Source organism: Macrobrachium rosenbergii, chromosome 1 (genome assembly GCF_040412425.1).
Source record: "Macrobrachium rosenbergii isolate ZJJX-2024 chromosome 1, ASM4041242v1, whole genome shotgun sequence".
NCBI classification, from domain to species: Eukaryota; Metazoa; Arthropoda; class Malacostraca; order Decapoda; family Palaemonidae; genus Macrobrachium; species Macrobrachium rosenbergii.
The window spans coordinates 38,981,390-39,004,519 of NC_089741.1; the positions used below are offsets into that span (position 1 = coordinate 38,981,390).

General features: G+C 38.2%; 2 protein-coding genes across 2 annotated transcripts; one reads left to right on the forward strand and one right to left on the reverse strand.

Moving 5' to 3' along the window:
- Positions 1 to 1,326: 1,326 nt before the first annotated feature.
- LOC136855665 (pre-rRNA-processing protein TSR2 homolog) lies at positions 1,327 to 6,596 on the forward strand. The gene is made up of 5 exons (XM_067132928.1): positions 1,327 to 1,483; positions 3,419 to 3,509; positions 4,695 to 4,786; positions 5,551 to 5,685; positions 6,372 to 6,596. The coding sequence occupies exons 1-5, from the start codon at positions 1,424 to 1,426 to the stop codon at positions 6,528 to 6,530; spliced, it is 537 nt and encodes a 178-aa protein (XP_066989029.1). The 5' UTR covers positions 1,327 to 1,423; the 3' UTR covers positions 6,531 to 6,596.
- A 5,531-nt stretch (positions 6,597 to 12,127) lies between these two features.
- On the reverse strand, positions 12,128 to 20,705 carry LOC136853804 (fibroin heavy chain-like). The gene is made up of 3 exons (XM_067129757.1): positions 20,597 to 20,705; positions 17,275 to 17,489; positions 12,128 to 17,127 (listed from the first exon to the last, which is right to left on the reverse strand). The coding sequence occupies exons 1-3, from the start codon at positions 20,687 to 20,689 to the stop codon at positions 12,375 to 12,377; spliced, it is 5,061 nt and encodes a 1,686-aa protein (XP_066985858.1). The 5' UTR covers positions 20,690 to 20,705; the 3' UTR covers positions 12,128 to 12,374.
- Positions 20,706 to 23,130: the final 2,425 nt, after the last annotated feature.

Here is a 23,130-nt window from a genome sequence, read left to right on the forward strand (position 1 = left end):
AAGGGAAAGTGAGAAAGGAAAGTACCTTGAGGAAATCAGTTGTGAGAGGACTGATTGTAGGGAATATGTTTAGAAGAATAAACTGCATAAAAAAAAGGTAATCTATAGATGGAAGAGCGTGTCAATGTGTATAATGATAAAGGACTTGTCATTTACCTGATCATTAGCTGATTAAACTGAAAGTTGAAGGGATAGTTTACAATGTAGTTGCTAATGTAATTAAGTCGCATGATAGTTTGGCAAGGACCTTGAAGGAAATGTTTGGGTAAATGAAGCTGAATGGGAAGAGTTAGAATATTTGGATTCAAGAATACGGTCACTGAGGGAATAGGAAAATAAATGGAATGAAATATGAAATTCAGTGAATCATAGAGGTTCAGCTGTATATCAAGAGAGTAAACCATTTACAAATATAGAGGACACTTGTTTGTGGTACTCAAGAATAAGCTTCCAGTAGGGGGGGTTAGTGCCGTCAGTGCCCCTCATGCTGTTCACTGTAGGCATTACCTAAGGTTGGTTGCAGTGTGCTTTTGGTCCCTAAATGCAACCCCTTTCATTCCTTTTAGTGTGCCTCCTTTCATATTCTCTTCCATCTTACTTTCAACCCTCTTCTAACAATTGATTCATAATCCAACCGCTTTGAGGTTTTCCTCCTGTTACACCTTTCAAACCTGTTACTGTCAATTTCCGTTTCAGCGCTGAATGACCTCATAAGTGCCAGTGTTTGGCCTAAATTCTATATTCAATTCAATATTCAAGAATAAGTTAGAGAGAAACAAGGAGGAAATGTACTAAGTGAAATGTAGGTAAAACATGGAAGGAGGCAAACCTGAATGATACGAGAGCAGAAAGGGTAAAGGTGAATTTAATAATTCATAATAAAGCTGCCGTATATGGAGTTCATTTAAGTAATTGGGAGATTGAAAGAGTTAATATGCTTACTCTATATGAAGTAGTGCAGTAATGTCTCTTAGAGAGATCAACTAACCAGAGCGTAAATGTATGAAGAAGGAAAAGGTTACAAAGGAATGGATAAGAGGCTCAATAGCTCTATTGAGTAATGGAATAGTAATAGAGAAGAATGTAAGAATTATCGAAGAATAGCATAAACTGTATTAAGTACACGACAAATATGTATGATAGGATTCTAGTTGTGATTTATATATTTGTAAATTAACTTAGCTATATTTTTCGATTCATACCACTTGTTTCTTTGAAACGAAATTACACCGAGTTCGTAAATGAGCAGAACGTAATGGCAGGGTATTTGAGCCCTCGGGCATTGCTTAGAGAAGTAATACTGATTTAGATACCTTTATAAAAGGGGCATAGGCGTTGATGGATGCGAACTCACTTAAATTAAGCCAAGGGATACAAACAACGTGGTTCAGACATTATATATAATTATTTTAAATGTGAGAAAATGTATCCAGCTTTCAGAACCGGCGTGGAGGCGTTGCTCAAGAACTGGAATGCTTTGCAGGTATTTAAATGCGATTTCATCTTTAGTAGCCATTAATTGAGACTAATTAAATAGGCCTGTCAATAAGTAACTTAGTCCTTCGCCATGTGATATGAATAGGTCGATGAAGCTTTGCGTAGGTTAATAAGGTTAAAATTTCGGCAATTTCCGGTAATTCTATTGTAATTTAGGGTAGAACTCCGCATCGGGTATTACATTGGAAATTGGCATTTTTTACAGGCAAGTATTTATGTTGCTTAGCTTAGGCTATGGAGAATTTACCGTTATCTTTTGTTGGTCGACTGTAATTAACCTGTAATTAACCCCAGAACTGATATGTTATTGTATGCTGGTCAGCCTGGAATGCTATTGCGCGTGTGCACTGTTACAGGGGAACTAGAAATACCCAGGGGAACTTCTGGTAAAAAGTGGAGTTTCCTTCACCAGGGGAGTCCCGGGGGGATGGGGGGCGGAGCCCCTTCTGCTAAGTAACATGGCCTACTAGGTTACATTAGGTTAGGGTACACCAGGTTAATATGGTTCCACTTATAATAGATTCCCTTAGCCATTCCCCTCCTGGGAAAAGTAGATTCCCAAAATAATAATACATGCGGAGCTGTTTTGTATAAATAACAAGAAATTTACTGAAATGTTTTGAGGAATTTATTGTCATTTTGCATTCATCCCCAAAGGACAGGTGGCGAAAACAGCGTCCTGCGGAGCTTTCACAGAGGCTAGAATTACCCTCGCAAAAATTAAACGTAAAACCTAACCTTTCCTAGAAAACCATGCCCTGAACTAACCAGACCCTGCTTTCCTAACCTGACTTAACGCACCATGCTCGGACCTGGCCGAGGAGATGAATATACCCCCACCCCCAAGTAACTCGGGGGGTAGTTTGCAGAAGTAAGTTGAATGTCTCCGATGTTTAGTGTTTCGGCCCCCCAGCCAGGTCAGGGCACGGTGCCCTAAGTGAGGTTAGGTAGGTAACTTCTGGTTAGGTCAGAACCTGTCATTCTAGGCTTTGTTTATGTCTGCGTAACTCGTCCCGTCGTTCTACACTCTCCCCTAACTCTATCTCCGTACTCTGCGTATTACCCTTCATATATGTGCAAAATGGGTTCTGTGTTTTTATGTTCATCTGTGGGATGAATATAAAAACATAAACAGAAGGTAGTAAATCTAATAAACATAAATAAAAAAAATATATTAAGCATGTAAATATTCCAGTCTGCGACTGGCAGGACTCAGGCCTCAGTTGGTCTGCGGTTTTACCAGAAAATTACTTAGTTACTGCCGGCAAATGGTTTTACTCACAAAACACATTACACGAGACAAGATGTCACCATGCCAAGTTCTGCGATGTGTATTAACCTTGTCCTCCTAAATACAACATAATCTGGGGCGCCAGGTCCTAACTTAATTGGCTAGTGGGCAGTTAACCGCCCTCCCCCTTCCCAGCCACCTAGCCTGACCTAGCTTAGTGTCCTGTAGGCTGTGTCATAGAGTAAAATACAGGTTACCCCCTAACCTTACAATGCCTAAGGGAAATAGGCTACTTAGCATAACTAATCGTAATTCTAGTCTGTAGTAATCTTTATAATATTTTAACCTTGAGATGAAACTCTAGGGTGAAATATATTTGTTTTTCTGTTGCCAAGACAGAATTTAATAGCCTGGGACCAACATTATCTGAATTGTTCTGACAGTTATATGTTTTATATGTTTTCATTGTGAAATAGGGGGAAAAGTTAATGAATAGTTTGATAATTAGCCAGAAGTTATTAATAATAGGCTACAGTTAGGCTCTTATTTTTAAAATCCAATTTTAAGAACAGATCTACTCTCCGTAGGGGGGTTAGTGCTGCCAGTGCACCTCATGCGGTGAACTGTAAGCATTACTTGAGCTCTTTTATCTTTTTGCAGTTATTTTTAGAGAGCATTTTCTACTTGCAGTTTGCAGTTCAGCAACAGACTGGTGGCCCACAGAGCAAGGAGATAGCCGACTGGATGGTGGGAGTAGTGGAGCAGTTCTTTTATGAGAATGGTGAGGGAGTGTCTCATGTTTAAATATTTTCCAGATGCTATATTAAGACAATTTTCTCTTATGTCTGTTAGAAATATTTTGAATTGTTTTTCTGCACCACAGGGGACTCAGTTCTTGATAGTGAATGAGATACTAATCGATGTTTATGCAATTGTGTTTCTAGTTAGGTGTCCTAACAAAAATGTGGGAAAAACTCATGTAAATTCATTTTACCTTCAAAAAAAAAAAATTGTAGAAGCAATGCAGAGTTCATAAAGAATCTGTGGTTTTATCATCTTCAGAAAAATATCTGCAAATCATTACAGGATTAGTGGTATAATTTTTCAGACCTTACATTACCCTTTCAATATATTGTGAATAGTGATGATACTTCTCATTCATAAGGAAAATTTGTTGGTTCTGTGCTATGTTGATGTAATGTGCTTCCAGCTGACAAAATTCAATATGTTGATAATTTTTTTAATCTTTGGACTTCTCTGGACCTCAGTAAAATCTCCAAATAAGTAACTAACACAGTACAGTATTCTTTGATTAGGCTAACTGATTGACATTTTAAATAAAGCAGTGGTTTCACCCAATTGCTTGCTGCCTCATTTTTTTGATTAACCAATATAAATTGAAACAAATTTATGTTATGGTTTGTGGTCTTGGGAGTTATTTGAATATCAGCGGCACTTCTGATATTTTATAAAATGTGTAGGTAAGGCAGATTCAGAATTGCTAATAGGATTCTGCATTAATAAGTAAAATTTGTCGTGTATTACTTTAATTATAGTACAGTACTAGGGAGGTAGGAAAAGAAAGTTTGATTCAGTTCCTCCATATATCACTAAAATTTTGGTTGGGGACCAAAAGGATCATTGGAATTTTCTGTTGTTATCAATCCCTCTCTTGTAATCTTATAAATACAATGTAAGAGAAACTTCCCCATTATTTTATCATCATTTTGAAGTTGGTATAGTACTGTATTTCATGTTTTTTAAATTCTATTTCAAGTTTAATCCTGGGTAAATTTCTTTGTATAGCACAGAATTAAAAATAATCATGAGTGAAGACACCATTTTATTTCATAAATCAGTGCATTAATATGCAGCAATATTGAATGCTTTTGGGATTTCATTTCATACCTAATGCTGTAATTAACCTTTGCTTATTCTGTATTAATGTTAACCCAATTTTCAACAGAGGACCTAGATGGGGAGGAAGTTGGCGATTTCCTCTCGACATTGATGGACCAAGAACTTAACACAGAAATATGTGATCAGTCAGAGGATGAAGTAAGTTGTACTGTATGAAAGTGACCTGTGTTAACGAATGTTTCGTGGTTAGCCAAATCTTCAGGGTGATCTGCCGCAGGTTTTGAACTTTTGTTAACTGGCTTTCAAGTCATGTTAGTGTGGATCTGTCCATCACTGGAATTTTCCTGTCACCTTTGCAGTTTTTATATCCCTTATTGTCCACACTCAGTCAAAGACAGTGTGAATTTGGCCCCATGTTTTTGATAGTCCATTTTTCTCTGCATTGTGGCTTCACAGTCATTTTCTGTAGTCTGTGTTGTCTTATTAAAACAGCCACATAAGGCCCAACAGGTCATTGCATCCCATGTTAACTGTAAAGATTAGCAGTTTTTCATACTTTCACATTTAGGTTTGTTTGTAACCCACCTTTCAAGTGACAGGTGTACATTTATTTCATAAATCTGGTATTGTGAGGATGCCTTTATATTATTTATTGCAAGTAGGAAAATACTGAATGAACGACAGTAAAATTCTTAAGAAAATGCTTTATGGAGAAATACTGTACATAGAGGAAAGGTGATTTGAAACACCTTTTTCACCATCCTGATTAAAGTGTGAATTGTATTAGTGTTAATAAAAGATCGGGTAGATTATTCTCAGCATTGAAGATTCTGGAGACTGGGTCGCCCTAGAAGGCTGTTGTTTGAACAAAGTTTTGGGAGGTATGCTTAAACGGCTTAGTTGTAGTAAGCTTTGTAGAGAACCCTTGTCATGTTCTACATATTCTGCTTTTTAAATTTCAGATTGGTCACCACCTCTGTCAGTTTTTCAAGCTATGTTCTGATGGCAATTCAAATCAGGTTCTGGAAGAGATCTCAAAGATACCCAGTGTTAGTATAGGATCGTGCAGTGTTCAAGAAGAATCTTCAGAAATGTGTGTAAGTATTTTTTCATACTTGAGACAAATTTGATTGCAGTGTAAGATATATAGATTTAATGACAATTAGTAATTTTTTTGAAGGGGTGATTCTCTCATAGCAAGTCGAAACATTACAGTTTTTCCAAAATATGAATGATTTCCCCAACACAGAAATTTTTTATTCTAAAATACATTGTTGTTATTTTATCTTGTTTGTTTTGTTCATCTGTCATCTATCTGTACAGTGTTGGTGAGTCCATTTAAATAATATCACAGTGATTGCCACCTTGTGGCAATTTCAATGTGATTTTTTAATTTTCTTTAATTCTAGGAGGACCATAACAGAATTACAGTACAGACATACAGGCACTATCTGTATACTTTATGTACAGTACTGTGATGAAATTATTGTTATTATTATTATTATTATATATATACTGTAATTATACTTTATATACAGTACTGTGGTGAAATTATTATTATTATTATTTTGATATATACTGTAATTTAAACATATTTGATACCAAATGTTAATATTGCTTCGTGCTGTTTACCTTTTTATTTTAGAGGCATACCTCAAGTCAGTAGCTGTTCCCCAGTTGGGAAACTCAAAGAAACACCATATTTTGGTATTTACCATCAATTTAAAAGTTCTCTCATCCTGTTTTTTCTAAAAGTATTCAGACAGTCTTTTATTTACTTTAGGGAGAGGTTTCCAGCGTGGCGGAGGACGTATCTGGTTTACAGTTGAACGAGGAGGGTTGTGAGGAGCCACCGAGAGAATTAACCGAGTTAGAGAAGCAGCAGCTACAAGACGAAGCAGATGGCTGGACCGTAATAAGAAAAGGAAATAAAAAAAGATAGGATTTATTATATACCGTATATAAAAATATTTTATCTATTTATTAGTAATAAGACGCTGGAATTCAAGTCTTGTTTTTCATCCTTAAAAATTATTCAAATAAAGTTGAAGTATGGATTTGAGGAACATCTAGGGTTAGTTTGACTTTTAAAAGGTGTCTAAAATAGTTCTGTTGCACTGACAGGTCTGGGGTTTCAATGAAACGTTTTTAGCAGTACATTAACCCCTGAGTTGAGGGGTTAGTGCTGCCAGTGCACCTCACATGGTATATAGTAGGCACTAATTAATGTCCTTAGCAGCCTCCCTTCTGCCCGTAACTGCAACCCTTTTCGTTCCTTTACCAAACCTCCATTCATATTCTCTTTCTTCCATCTTACTTTCCACCCTCTCCTAACAATTGTTTCAACCATGTCAGCACTGAATGACCTCTAGGTCCCAGTGCTTTGATTTTGGCCTAATTTTATATCCCAGTTCCAGAATTACATTAACACAACCCATATGTGTAAATACTTAAGTCAGCTTTGTTGTGATGTATGAAATACATACCAGGGAAGAAAAGTGGCTAAAAAGTCAAGCTTGATGTGATCTGCCAGGAAGTCTAGTTATTTCACTGCTAATACTACAGTACTGTACTGTCTTGTAATTCTAAGTACAGAAAGAACCTTAAAACTTGGGCTCTCTTGGACAAAACCTAGGTAAGAAAAGCCAAACATTCTGGATACTTGCTAGTGTAAAGCCCAAAAATGCATGCATTTCACGGTCTGTCTTATTCGTGCCACTGACATAAGACTGTATGACCTACCAAAAAAAAATGCAGAAGTACAAATAATGTACCATGAAATTCGAAGGTAACACAAATTAAAGGGACGTAGGACTTCAGTGTTACTAGGGCTTGTGGTGGTTGAAAACTGTTGTAACCAGAAAACTCGGTTGCAATGTTACCCAGTTGTATCGAAGGATTTATAGTAGGTGAAAACTCGAACAAGACAAGAATTGGGAAAATGCACCATCAGTACGAGAGAAATGAAAGGCAGGAAATGGAAAAAACCAGCATGGGATTGAAGGTATAATGCTTATATTATTGTTTACTGTGCATTGCACGCAATAATGCAGTGTTTTGTTGAAGATTAGTGCCATAATGTAAAATATGTACTAGTTGTGTAGGAAAGGCCTAAGTCCAGCAGGGGTCAGGAATGTACTTGTGACAAGTCATTCTTATGAATGCATTAAATAACATTATAATATCCTAAGAAGTGGATTATCCAACCAACTCGATACGTAAGATTTTTTTGCCAGTTAAAAGTATATCTTAGTTTAACCAGACCACTGAGCTGATTAACAGCTCTCCTAGGGCTGGCCCGAGGGATTAGATTTGTTTTATGTGGCTAAGAACCAACTGGTTACCTAGCAACGGGACCTACAGCGTATTGTGGAATCCGAACCACATTATGACGAGAAATGAATTTCTATCACCAAAAATAAATTCCAGTTAGCATGGAGTGATTGTAAGAGGGTAATGTCCAGAGAGTAAATAAGCTAGGCTTAATAAAGGTGCTCCTCTACTTACTAGCTCTATTGACACAAAAACAATTAGTTCAAAAATAACCTTCGTCCGCTATTAGAGAATGTGGTTTCTAAAATACTCGACGAAAAATTAATTTTGTTCCAAAGAAGAGTCTGCCATGACAAGATAGCCCTTTAAAAAGAATGTCAATTTAACCTCATTTCGTAAGTAGGGCTCATAATGAAATTAGCACTGGGTTGACGCACTAATATCTTTATCTTTTATTGATTTAGTTGGCGCAGGCATTTGTATGAACTTTTACGCTAATGGGTACAGTACAACATTACTTAGAAGTTGCTCTCTACTTTCATTGTTAATGCAATGAATAAAATTCACCGGAATTAGCGCATTTAGATAATTTAAAAGCAATTAGACTTAGATTAATTATTTCATCATTCAACTTTCTCCTGCAATGCAACGCCAAGTGTTTCGAATCTCACGGATTATTATTAATCTTTGGAAGAAGCAAGAACGCAGTCTGTAACAATGCAGTCTGTTACCGTATTTCTGCCAAGTTTCAAGGTTAGTGATCACTTAAAGTGCACTGTGCTCCGCATTTATAAACAGTTAATCGCCTTGGTTTATTACCGGGTACCGTTTACAAGGATCCAGATAGCCAGCCAGCGACCAGGAGGTTTGGAGTAAATGCATTAATTAGCAAAGGGAGTATCCAGAGAGCGGAATTAAAAGATAAGGTACTGTGTTTGTGGCATCCATTGTGGTTGAGGAAACAAACATGGCGGAAGCCGGCAAACGACCTGTCATTATAATGGAAGTCAGAATCTTTAAAAGGTAGATAGCTCTCAAACTGTCAGAAAAGGCTCAAGTAAAAGTAGAAAAAAGCCTAGATAGTATTAATAGTGACGTATCCTTGATAGACATAAAAGAAGATAAGCCTCAGAGAAGACTGTAGGATAATAGATCACTCTAGTCACAGGAACCAACGGTTTTGTAGAAAGACTTTTTTTTCTTTTTTGTTGATGAGGACACAACAAGAGGCTGTGATGAGACATGCCCTTGACAACAGTGCCGTGATGCCCAGCTGGGCCCAGAGGATGAAAGTGCAGTGTCACAAATGCAAAACATGGTACTGCATTCATTGCCGCATTGCAAACACAAGCCTAAACAAGACTCTTCAGTTCGTCTTGTAATTATGGTGACTTGAATATATACTGTTTATTAAAACATTTCTGCGTCATTTATTCCCGATTTTAGGAACATTCTGTGGACGGAATTATAAAAACTCCCTGGCCAGAATCAGGTAAGATTGGATAATATTTTGGGTATATGTTTCCTTTCATTAACGTGAACTTTAAGACCTGAATCCTAACTTACAAGACCTAGTTAAACCTATTGTTAAATTTGACCATTCCTTAGGTTATTCTGAATTTGGGAAGGCTTATGGACTAATTTCTCGGTAATTTTATGATACAGGCGGCTTGACTATTAAATTTTCGTCAAAATAGGCCTTTCGATTTTGAAGTTGAATTGTACTGAAAGGAAATTATTTAGGCCTAGTTTGAGTCCAAAAATAAGCACTTGGCCTTTTAGGCATATGACAGGTGGAATTATTTGTCAGTGGGTTTATTTATGTTTATTTTTAATTAAAACCTTTGTGCAAATATGCTTAAGTTAGCATTGTTGAAGGCTCTGTCCGGCTGGTCCGAGGTGGTTCAGTAGACCTAATCCATAAAGAATGGATAACGGTTGTTGATATAAAAAGTTGGATAGACCTCGATGGACGACAGTTGGTTGTTTGATGGAAAAATTTGGATAGGCATAGATGGGGTGAAAGAGGTAGGCCTATTGGAAAGGCTTCAATATTCGGGAAACTCATAAATGCATGTAAGGTATGAGTAAGTGGTTCATTGTGTAGTGGTGAGGTTGGGGGGTTCAACGTCATGCTGTTGAACAGTTGATGTAAATGTATGAAGAATGTAGGCCTATTGTAGTGGAAATTTGACTGCAGAAGATTTTCAGCAGCAATTCATCATTTAAAGTATGACTGTGACAGTCACCATTGTGCTGAATTTTCATAAAACACAACATAAGCCCTCGAAACATATATAATAATAATAGTAATAATAATAATAATAATAATAATAATACATTATTACTATTGCATGGATATGATCCCTTGACCCTGTTACTTTACATCATACAATGGACATGCACTTGTGGCCATGTAGGCCTGTGTTAATTTGAAGTGTTTGCTAACACTAGGTTTATGAAGCACTGAGTGAAATATAGGAAGTTTCATTACCATAATGTAAACCAGACCCTCATAAATTATTAAAATAAATAAGGGATGTATCCTAACATAAACCTAACCTAACCTTGTGTACCACGTCCTGCCTGGGCGGGAGGCCCCTGGAAACCCCTACCCCTCAAAAGCCAGCCCTATTGCCACTGCCTACAAAGTAAGAAGGGCTGAAATTTCAAACTTTTTTTTAATATACACATGATATCCACTAAGAGGGTTGTAAATCACATTTGACTAACAACTAGGCTCATTATTTACCTCAGGTGAACTAGGTCCTCTGGTTTCACACGTGCACGCAACATACAACATATAGGGCCTTCATATATATATATATATATATATATATATATATATATATATATATATATATATATATATATATATATATATATATATATATATATATATATGTATATATATATATTGTTAACTTTTGTCTTCATATTTAAGGAGGGCAAGAGTGCAGGTAAAAAAAAAAATTTATATATATATATATATATATATATATATATATATATATATATATATAATTTTTTTACCTGCACTCTTGCCCTCCTTAAATATGAGGACCCAAAAGCACTAATACTCCTTCCACACCATCTATATACCTGGTTCAACATTCTCCCATAACACTGATGACTCATACATGCAGTTTGCAGAAACTGTCGTCCTCCAGTCTCCTTTCTACAAGACCACAGCTTCTCAAAACAGTGATCCATCTTTTCACAGATTCCAATCTTTTCAACACATCATCATTTATTTCCACACTTCTCATCCTTCGTATTCTTCTCACACCAAATATACTGTATTGCACAAACAATTCATCTCATCAACTCCAGTGCCTGTGTTTGCATATGTATGGTCTGTTCATATTATCAATGTGTAGCTTGAGGAAGAATAGTCCCATGACCCTTTTTCTTTTCATATTTTTAAACACCATGTGTGTTTCTCTGACACTTTCATTCTATTGGTACTGCCTCATTTTCACCTGTAAATTGATATGCATATAATTTACTATAAAGAACCATCAGTTCCCAACCATTTTTTACCTCATGAGCAGTTGCTAACTTTTTCCTTAACTAATTAATGGCAGATTAGAGGAAAATTATCTTAAATCAGCTGACTCCATTTCCCATGACTTTTACAAGGCTAGTTTTCTTGGCGATTCAGCTCAGTCATTATTTTGTTGCATCCTTTTTTATTTTCCTTCAGTCCCGTGTTTTGATAAGAGTATCAGGCTGTTTGTTCCAGTTGCCTTTATTTAGAGTTCAGCTGTACTAATTGTGCTTTTTTATTACTTGGGTGTTACTCTGTAGAGAAATTAAGAGCTAGGTGGTAGAAAAGGGTTTAGTGTATAGTGTCGTTACCTTAGGTTAGGCTTTACCATTCATTCTGATTGGTTTTCTATGCATTTTCTGTTAATGTGGTGTAGGCTATGATGTACACCTCACTCTGGCTAGTTTGAATTGAGTGTTTTATTGGTAATACAGTTATCTATGATTCTGGCAACATATTAAACTCGTTTTGTGTTTTTATTACATATTTTGGCTTGGATGTTTATGTAAATGACCTGATCATTTTTACTCCATTGGTATATTCATGTTCATAGACTTTTAGGTGTGGATAAATTGGTACTGGAAAATGTTCCTAGTATTTTCTTGCAACGATTGGATAGTGGAGGCAATTCAGACAAATAATTTCAGGTTTGATTTTGGTAGTTTCCTCACTGGGAATTTCATAACCGATTCACATAGGTGAAATAAAAAGAAGGGAACGATTTTGACTTTATTTACATAAACAACTGCGCAAAAACTTAAAAAAAAAGAAATTCAGTAATTCACTAACATCTATTGCATTAGTTAGTATACATATAACAATGAACCTAGGAACATATAAGATACACATTTCACCCCTAGAGAGTACATCAGCACTTTGTACTTGTCTATCTTGGAATACTGCTTTTTACACTCATACTAAATCAGCACATCTTGATGATTTTTATTGCAATCATATATATGTTTATAATTGGCCAGGTTTGGCCAGGAGAACAGCAACACTTTGGACGTCTGGAATATTGCCACGGTTACTACCTCTTGATGAAAACCTTGAACCTGACACTGTTGCGCCAGATGGTCGTCCTGTGCCAGTGGGGCCCGATGTAAATGTTGCTCCTGAGGATGCTCTACTTCCTGCACCACCAGTGCGGATGCCCGAGCTGCCTCTTGATGTGGTGGTCGTGGATGAGAATCTTGAGCTCGTTCCTGACGAAGTGCTGGAACGAGTTATCCCAGAAGTCAGTTGGGAACTGCCTAGGCTTCCAGATGATCCGGTTCCCACACCAGCTGAACCTCTAATGCCAGTTACACCGGTGCCAATACTTCCTGACGTGCCACTTCCGGTGCGTATTTCTGTGGACTTCAAGGAAGTTTGACCTCTGTTAGATCCAGTGGATGCACTTTGTCCTGCAAGGATCACAGCAACTCCTTCACCAGGTTGTCCAGTAGAAGAGCTTGTGCTTGTGAATCGAGATGAGAATTGAGATGATTCAATTGTGTTGCCTTGTGAACTAGTGATGGGCCCTGAAGTTATTGTGTTTCCCAAGAAACTTGAGTCACCTCCAGCACCTCTGTTGAAGTCTGAACTAAATCCTGATCCTGTGGTGGAACTAGAAGTAAATTTTGTGCCTGAAGTAAAACCGGATGACAAACCACTGCCGGATGTTGAACCAGTGCCAGAAACTTGACCTGAGGTGATTCCAGAACTGGGAGTGCCAGAGGTGAATCCAGTTCCAGAAATTCCAGTACCAGTCAGGCGAGATGTACCAGAAGAGGAGAATGAACTAGTTGAGCTGGTGGAGGACCTTGAACCTCCAGCTTGGCCTGTAGAGCTTGTTCCTCTTACAGCAGCGTTAGCAACTTGGAATGGAGCTTGGCCTCTTCTGACACCTGAGGGAACACCTTGTCCAGCTAAGATTACTGCTACACTTTCGCCTGATTGACCTGTTGAACCAGAACTTGATGAGACACTTGAAAATCTAGAGCCTGTGGTGCTAGATGATCCTGAAGATACACCAGAGGAAAATGTTGCACTACTTGGCCTTCCAGTTCCGGCAGTGCTTATTGGTGCAGAACCTACAGTGGAGGATACTGAAGTTTGTCTAGAACCAACTGTTCCTGAGGAAAATCCTGCATCATTGCTACCAGAAATTCTTGATCCTCCACTTGCCCCTGTGCTAGCTCTAGTTCCAGAAATTCCAGTGAATGCAGAACCAGAACTGGTACTGCTTCCAATTCCTGAAGAGATTGTTGAACCTTGACTTCCAATGTTGCTTACTGATCCAGATCCTCCAGTGGTGCTACCAGTTATTTGGAATTGGGCTTGACCACGAGTTACACCAGCTGGAATGCCTGTGTCGGCCAAAATGACAGCTACGTTTTCCACATTTTGACCTCTAGATCCTGTTGAAAAAGAAGATCCTCCAGCAGAGGCACCTGTACTGATTGGTCTTGCACTACCAGAAGAAAATCCAGTTCCTGAGCTTACTGAAGAAGATACAACAGTTTGTCTTGACCCAACATTTCCTGAGGATCCTCTTGTGTTAGAATCAAATGTTGCTGTTCCTAATTGTGCTCCAGTAGTTGTGCCTGCACCAGCACCAAATCCTGTGGTAGAACCAAAGCCACTAACAGAACCAGAAGAAATTCTAGACCCTTGACCAGTGCTGCTAGATGAACCAGTGCCTCTGATACTGGCACCTGCTAACTGAGCTTGACCTTGTGCTGCACCTGATGAAACCCCTTGGCCAGCTAATATTACAGCTACACTCTCACCCTGTTGACCTGAAGAGCCAAAGCTTGTTGTACTTGTTGAAAATCTTGAACCTGTATTAGAATCAAAAGATCCTACTCCAGAAACTCCAGTTCCCGATATACCTGTTCCAGCACCACCTGTAGTTCCAGTGGTAGAGAATGTAGCTCCACTGGTAGTACCAGTACTGGTTCCAAAGCCAGAACTGACACCAGCCCCAGTTCCAGTGCCAGAGAGAGTAGCGCCACTGGATGTACCGGAACTGCCTCCAAAACCAGAAGAAATTCCTGAACTGACTCCAGTTCCAGTGTTAGAGAGTGTAGCACCACTGGTTGTACCAGAACTGCTTCCAAAACCAGAAGAAATGCCAGAACTGACACCAGCTCCAGTTCCAGTGGTAGAGAACACTGCTCCACTGGTAGTACCAGTGCTGCTTCCAAAGCCAGAAGAAATGCCAGAACTGACACCAGCTCCAGTTCCAGTGTTAGAGAGTGTAGCACCACTGGTTATACCTGAACTGCTTCCAAAACCAGTAGAAATTCCAGAACTTACACCAGCTCCAGTTCCAATGTTAGAGAGCGTAGCACCACCACTGGTTGTACCAGAACTGCTTCCAAAACCAGAAGAAATGCCAGAAATACCAGCAGTACCTGAAGAACCAGTTCCTCTAATATTAGTAGTAGTTGTCTGGAATGGAGCTTGACCACGTGTAACACCAGCTGGAATGCCTTGTCCAGCTAAAAGTACAGCTACACTTTCTCCTTGCTGGCCAGTTGAACTAGAGCCTGATGAACTTACCGAGAATCTTGAACCTGTTGAAGTGGAAGTTCCTGATGATGTTCCAGAGGAAATTCCAGAAGTAACAGGTCCTGTAGTTCCAGTAGAAAAGCCAGAGCCAGATCCTGTTGATGAAATTACTGTTTGTGTGCTTCCAACAGAGCCTGTTCTTGAACCAGAAATTCCAGCTCCTGCAACTGTTCCAGTACCAGAACCTGCTGTAAATCCAGTTCCAGTTCCAGAACCAGAGCTGATTCCAGAACTAAATGTCGATGTTCCAGACGTGAAAGAGCTTTGAGTACCTGTACTTGAAATTCCTGATGCTCCACTGGTAGTACCAGCGCCACTTCCAAAGCCAGAAGAAATTCCAGAACTGACCCCAGCTCCAGTTCCAACACTAGAGAGTGTAGCTCCACTGGTTGTACCAAAACCAGAGGAAGTGCCAGAAATACCAGCAGTACCTGAAGAACCAGTTCCTCTGATATTAGAAGTAGCTATCTGGAATGGGGCTTGACCACGTGTGACACCAGCTGGAATGCCTTGCCCAGCTAAAAGTACAGCTACGCTTTCTCCTTGCTGACCAGTTGAACTAGAGCCTGATGAGCTTACCGAGAATCTTGAACCTGTTGAACTGGAAGTTCCTGATGATGTTCCAGAGGAAATTCCAGAAGTAATAGGTCTTGTAGCTCCAGTAGAAAAGCGAGATCCGGATCCTGTTGATGAAGTAACTGTTTGTGTGGTTCCAACAGAACCTGTTCTTGAACCAGAAATTCCAGTTCCTGCAACTGTTCCAGCTCCAGAACCTGCTGTGAATCCAGTTCCAGTTCCAGAACCAGAGCTGATTCCAGAACTAAATGTCGATGTTCCTGATGTGAAAGTAGAGCTTTGAGTACCTGCTGTATTTGAGAATCCAGCAGTTCCTCTGTTAGCACTGGTTGTTTGGAATTGAGCTTGCCCACTTGTCAATCCAGTAGAACCACCTTGACCAGCCAGAATTACAGCAACGCCCTCTCCTTGTTGAGCAGATCCACTTGATGATCCAGTACCTGTTCCAAATACTGTAGAACTTGAAACAGGTCTTGCCCCAGATGTTGAACTTCCAGTCTGACTTGTAAATTGAGAGCTAGAAACTGCTCCTGTGCCAGAAATGCTGCTAGTTGCTCCTGTTGAAGGGCGAGATGATCCTGTGAAAGTTGACCCTGATGGTGATGATGTTCCTTGTCCTACAGAAATTACTGCAACAGTACCTCCAGAAATTCCTTGTGAACCCTGACCAGAACTGGTGCCTAGATTAGATGATACAGAACCAGTATTGAATGACTGAGTTGAGTCAAATGAACCAAAGGATGATGTGGATCCTTGTACATTTGAAGTAAATCCAGTGGAAGCACCTGAGGCACCAGTTCCAGTTATTCCTGCAGCAATTTGGAAAGGTGCTTGACCTTTTGTTACACCATCTGGAATGTTATTCCCTGCCAAGATTACAGCTACACCTTCCCCAGATCCTCCTTGAGCTCCTAGTCTTGATCCTGATCCTGAACTGATACTGGAACCAGTAGAACCAATTCCTGATGACTGAGATACACCACTTGAGACAAATGATGCACCCTGTGCGCCTTGACTTACAGATGAACTAGGAGGGGAAAGACCTGCTGCTGATCCAGATGAGAAGCTTGGTGAGCCTGGTGCTGGTGCAGGGGGCACATATCCATGGGACTGACCATGTGATGTAGTATCAGTTATTATGTTGGAGGAGAATTCATTTGAACTGCTTTTTATAGCAGGACCCCCTAGTGTACTTGATGAAACATCAAATTGTCCCTTGGAAGCCTGGGAGGAAAATGTTGATGATCCAGACCCAGAACCAGAAATAGTGTTAGAGGAGAATGATGATGAAATAGTGTTTGGTCCTGTCCCAGCTGAAAATGATGATCCAGAGAAAGAAGTTCCTGATCCGGGACGGGCACCAGTGTTGATCGCTGCTGATCCACGTCCTCCTGCGGATGACGTGAAGCTTGAAGAGCCACTTCCAGATCCGCGAGAGGCAGAAAAGCTTGATGATCCGCTGCCGCTAGACCCACTAGTGAAAGTGGAAGATGAGAATTCTCCACGTCGAATTACTGGTCTGAATCCTCTCTCGTCTGCAACATAGTCGACGGTGAATGTCTGGCCGTTTGGTGCAGTCCATCTGCAAAAAGAAGAAAAACAATGTCAGTTTTTATGGTTCCTAATCACATCATCACAGCAGCTTCATTTTCTCATCGACATTGACACAGATCAAAGAAATACGTATCTTTATGGGAGTCAAGGAAATGGACTGTGAATGACCACTTACGAGTATGATCCAGTTACTGCCGCTTCGTTGTTCACATTTCCTGCGTTGAATTCAGAGTGGCGGAAATCGTCGACTTGCACGTTGATCCTCTGGTTGGAGGCGCCGCCATCGGCGTGGTGGGCATCATGGTGGTGATGATGGTGCTGCCCATCCAGGTGTTGGAGGCCGTCAAGCTTAGCACCTACTGCCAGGCCCAGAAGGGCGACAAACGCAACCTGGAAGGAGAGTTGGCTCTGTTATTTGGTGGTGTTACAGAATGACGAGAAGTTGAGTATACCTTAGTTTACAGACCACTGAGCTGATTAACAGCTCTCCTAGGGCTGGCCTAAAGGATTAGATCAATTTTACATGTGTAAGAACCAATTGGTTACCTGGCAACGGGACCTACAGCTTATTGCGGAATCCGAACCACATTATAATGAGAAATGAATTTCTATCACCAGAAATAAATTCCTCTATTTCTTCATTGGCGGCCAGCTGAGAACGGTACCCGCCCGTCCGATGAGAAACTATGAGGTTTGGATGACGTGATACAAGAGGTGTATGGATGTTATTTCCAGGAGAGGAGTGAATGCAAGAAATGAGGCGAGATCTTATTAGAATAAAGTGAATATAAAAAAAACTGTTTACAAAGTTAAAGGAAAGTAAAGTACGAAAATATTTTCAGGGGGAAAGGACAGTAAAAATGGTAAGGGGTTATTTTCAGAATGAAATGTATATATATAATCATAAACATAACGGCTTTTGGCTTTTAGTAATGAACATGTTGTTAGTTATCTCTCTCATATATATATATATATATATATATATATATATATATATATATATATATATATATATATATATATATATATATATATATACACATACACACACACACTTTTGGTCCAGTGGTTAGGGTTTGCTTGATTAATGATAGGTCCCAGGCTCGATTCCTGGGCAAGCAGGAACACATTAGGCACTTCCCATTAAATCTCATCCTACTCCTACCCCTGTCGACCTAAACAGGGATTTGTGTATCTGGAACTTAATTAACTGAGGTGGGTGTCATAACTAAGGTAGAGAAGGCAAGTGTGTGTGTATATATATACACTGATTTTGGGTAATAAGTTGTCTAGCACAGAAAATATTTTTATATATACTACATTCATGGAGAAACAGTCCCTATCATAGAAAACGGGAACAAGAGCTTACCTAAGATCAAGTTTGCGTTTTCTTTGACTCAAGTTCCACCGAATTCAGGACAAACTGCCATGTTTCGTTTGCTGAAGGCGATATCGTAATTTGTACTCTGTTTATTGCTTGATCTGTCATCGTTATGATAGTTTGTGCTGCTGTTTTTGTTGGTTTGCATTTTAATGATTGGTAATGTTACCCGAACTTCAGTTTGGTTTGGTGAATGACAGATAACTTTCTCAGTACGTTAAATGACTCTTGCAAAAAAATGTTCAATTCACAGATCCTCGGATTACACACACAAAGCACAACTCATGATCATTTTGTCCTTACTAATTCATAACCATAACCACGTTTGTAAAAGTACAGTCATAACTTAAGATACACGAACGATTAGCATGGTTTGACGAGTCCCCTGACAAGTTAATTTAATGAAATTGGTAATTTTTGCTTTCATAAAGGTAAGAGAGGAAAGTTTGAAATTCTGGCGTCAATTTACTTCCAGCAAACAAAACATGGCAGTATGTCCTGAATCCAGTGGAACTAGAGTCGAAGAAAACGAAAACTTGGGAAAGCTCTCATTCCCGTTTTCTGTGATACAGAATCTTTATCGATGAGTACAGTAAATGTAAAAATTGACGTATTTCACTAGTGATGTACCTTTGATATACTTTCACCGAAGGAAATTCACTGGTTGATGGAACTCTCTCCCCTCTCTCTCTCTCTCTCTCTCTCTCTCTCTCTCTCTCTCTCTCTCTCTCTCTTCTCATAGAGATTTCTTAAGGAGGATGGGGACAGATTACAAGGAGACAGTATCTCCTTGTAGACTTGTCTATTTGTCTATCTAACTAACTATCAACGAGTATAGGCTAGTTGCATTGTAAATGAGTTTTAGAAGTTGATATTGAAGTGACAAGAGATATCACATATTTTTAAGATGAATAAAGATAGAGTAAGTAATATTTTATAGGAAATAATATTACCCCAGTTTGGCAAAAAAGAAAAAAAAATTGAGATCTCACAAGAATTTCTTCAAAGATTTTGATTTAAAGGAAGAGAATTGATAGCATTCATAAACTTACTCTCCGTAGGGGGTTAATGCCGTAGGGTGCACCTCATGCGGTGCACTGTAGGCATTACTCAAGGTTCTTTGCGGCGTCCCTTGTACCCCTAGCTGCAACCCCTTTCATTCCTTTTATTGTACCTCTGTTCTTATTCTCTTTCTTCCATCTTACTTCCCCCTGTCTCCTAATAATGTTTCATATTGCAACTGAGAAGTTTTCCATTTCCTTTTCAGCGCTGAATGACCTCATCGGTCCCAGTACTCGGCCTTAGGCCTAAATTCTATATTCCATTCCATTCCATAAACTTACTAATAAGTATTGGAGTTATATAACTAAGTAACCGTCATGTTTGATAAACAGCGTTTAGTCTTTTGAAATTTATAAATTTACGTTGCTCTACAGAAACATAAATAGCCAATGTTCACAAACAGCCAAGCAGGTATTAGATGATAAAACTGCCGAGCAGTGCGGTCTGTTTGTTGAAATATCTTGCTCTTATGAGATCTCATTGAAATTTTGAACTTTGGAGAAAGAATTAACGATTATTCATCAGCAAGTTTTTGTTTGTAAGTTTTGTCAAGCTAGCGTTTTTAACAAGACTTCCAGCAGCAATTTTCTCGTGTTGAAATTGATAGAACTATTGTTGACTTTCGCGTGTTAAAATTGATAGAGCTATTGTTGACTTTCGCGTGTTAAAATTGATAGAACTATTGTTGACTTTTGCTCGTTAAAATTGATAGAACTATTGTTGACTGTCGCTTCTTAAAATTGATAGAACTATTGTTGACTTTCGCGTGTTAAAATTGATAGAACTATTGCTGACTTAGGCACACTTTTGGAAATCGCAAATTTTCAGATCAGTAATATGTAAGAAAAAAAAAATATCCTTATTGTGCAAAAGAACAAATTGACAATGAGATAGATCGGGCAGACTACACTAATCACTTGTATGAACTTTTCGTAAAGTCGAATCACTATTTTTTTTTTACCACTGTCTTAGAGTCGCCTTCACGGGACACACACACCTAAAATAATAATTGAAAGAAAAATAACAGTAAGAATAAGTCACAGGGAACACTTACGGCTGTCTTCATCGCGGCCGCACTGGTTGGTTGCTCCCACCAGTGTGAGGTGATGAGGAACCTGCGCGAGTTTATATATACCCAATCGGGCATCAATACCCACTCCCAGCGCCCATCCCCCCCCCCCCCCATCCTTCGTCTGAGCCTTCCCATGCCCACTTTTCGGGTGGGAGGGGGTTGGGGATGCTTTCTTTATTACATACCCTTCCTGCCCTTGCTCTATGCCCAGGGACCGGCTTCCTCTCTTCCACGAAGATAAAGTTTTGGTCCTCTCTCTCTCTCTCTCTCTCTCTCTCTCTCTCTCTCTCTCTCTCTCTCTCTCTCTCTCGAAGAGAAGAGGATCTATAGTTCCTCAATTTTTTCCTTTCTTTTTCGGCGTCTTCTGTTCTTGCCTGAGAGAGAGAGAGAGAGAGAGAGAGAGAGAGAGAGAGAGAGAGAGAGAGAGAGAGAGAGAGAGAGAGAAGAGGCTATACACATTGGTTCCTTTTGGAAAATTGAGTAGTCTGTTTATATTCATGATATCCTGTCTATAACTGTCTATATATATATATATATATATATATATATATATATATATATATATATATATAATATATATATATATATATATATATATATATATATATATATATATATATATATATATATGCATGTAGTCTCTGGTTTTGGTTTTAAGTGCGATTTTATTTGGCAAATCTTATAGCCGCAGGGGAAATCTCTCTCTCTCTCTCTCTCTCTCTCTCTCTCTCTCTCTCTCTCTCTCTCTCTCTCTCCTCTCTCTCTCTCTCTCTCTCTGAGTGTGTGTGTGTGCGTCAGTAACCTAGCTGTTGTGGCGCTAATTTTAATAGATATAATCAGTCAATCTCTCTCTCTCTCTCTCTCTCTCTCTCTCTCTCTCTCTCTCTCTCTCACATTGTTTTTGTGTCTAGAATAGGTATCAGTCCTTTGAGAGCAGGAAAAATCCTAATTAGCCAAATCAGGATTATCTAGTATACACACACATTTATATGTATATGTGTGGGTGTATGTGTATGAATTTAATATTAAAGGACATTTGTAGCTTAAGGTTAATATTATGTAGACTACTGGTCCCCTTTTACCAGCTACATAATATGTAATTGTAATAGCCAAAATGCCCTCTTCGAGAAGTTAAGAGGGCATTGTGGCTACAATTACATATATGTTATATGTAGATATTTTGAAGTCAGTGGCATTATTTGTCCAGACTGTCTTTGTATTTTGACTGAATCAGTCTGTATTTTTTTTTATTTTATTTTTTTTTTTTTTTTGCTCGCCGGGTAGTAAGCTTTATCAGGAAGAAAGAAAAATTATCCACGTTTGAACCCTTTCACATTCTATGGTCGACGGACAATTTCCTGGACTATCGGCGGCGTCAACAGGACTAAATCGTAAACTGATAAACAGTTTTTATTACTCTTATTTAATTCTTATTAAAGACTGTATGATTTGTTAGATTTTTATTTTAATTTATAATTTTGATGAATTTTAGGAAGAGTAATGTTAGACTCTAAGCACTGATTTTTTCAGATTTTATTTTAAGTCTTATTAAAGATATATACTGTGTATATATATATATATATATATATATATATATATATATGTATATATATATATATATATATATATATATATATATATATATATATATATATATATAAAATATATATGTATGTAATTTTATATATATATATATATATATATAATATAATATATATATATATATATATATATAAAATATATATGTATGTAATTTATATATATATATATATATATATATATATATATATATATATATATATATATATATATATATATATATATATATATATATATATATATATATATATTATATATATATATAAAATATATGTGTATAATTTATATATATATATATATATATATATATATATATATATATATATATATATATATATATATATATATATATATATATATATATTTATCTTTTAGTTTAAGATAACTCCTACCTACTTGAAACTGGTTACTAACGGCAATGAAGATTTTACAGTTGAGTCTTTTCTGGGAAATGGTACAGTCAATTCATATCGCGAGTCATGGATGGGGTTTAGTAAAAAAGACAAAGTCAGTTAAAAGAAAAAAGGATTCATTCTCTCTCTAAAGAGAAGATTGACACACAAAAATGAGTGAATGATGACGACAATCTCGCAGATTCATTCGGCAGAAAAAGTGACTCAAACTTTAGGAAACTTCTATATGAGAAAATGAAAGGTAATGACCAAAAGAAGTAGATATGAAAAGTTTAAGGAACGATGAACCCCTCTTACACTATTTAGGTGTAGCTGTCCATTGTGGTAGTTAGGATGTGATGGCCCTGAGTTGGCCAAGGTGGGCGCTGTGGTTGGGTGGTGTAAAAGTCTTATCTTCTTGGCTGCGTTGTAGTTCTTCATTGGTGGGTCGATATCGTACTCGGCTAGCACTCTCCCAGGCCCACGTTCGATTCTCTGACTGGCCAGTGAAGAATTAGAGGAATT

Excerpts from the sequence above, each read along its gene's own strand:
- LOC136855665 (XM_067132928.1), top strand. The coding sequence starts at position 1,424 with ATGTATCCAGCTTTCAGAACCGGCGTGGAGGCGTTGCTCAAGAACTGG. Across the intron at positions 1,484-3,418 it reads AGAACTGGAATGCTTTGCAG|TTTGCAGTTCAGCAACAGAC; the intron begins GTATTTAAATGC and ends TTCTACTTGCAG. Across the intron at positions 3,510-4,694 it reads GCAGTTCTTTTATGAGAATG|AGGACCTAGATGGGGAGGAA; the intron begins GTGAGGGAGTGT and ends AATTTTCAACAG.
- LOC136853804 (XM_067129757.1), bottom strand. The coding sequence starts at position 20,689 with ATGCCCGATTGGGTATATATAAACTCGCGCAGGTTCCTCATCACCTCA. Across the intron at positions 17,490-20,596 it reads CGGCCGCGATGAAGACAGCC|GTTGCGTTTGTCGCCCTTCT; the intron begins GTAAGTGTTCCC and ends CTCTCCTTCCAG. Across the intron at positions 17,128-17,274 it reads GCAGTAACTGGATCATACTC|ATGGACTGCACCAAACGGCC; the intron begins GTAAGTGGTCAT and ends TTCTTTTTGCAG.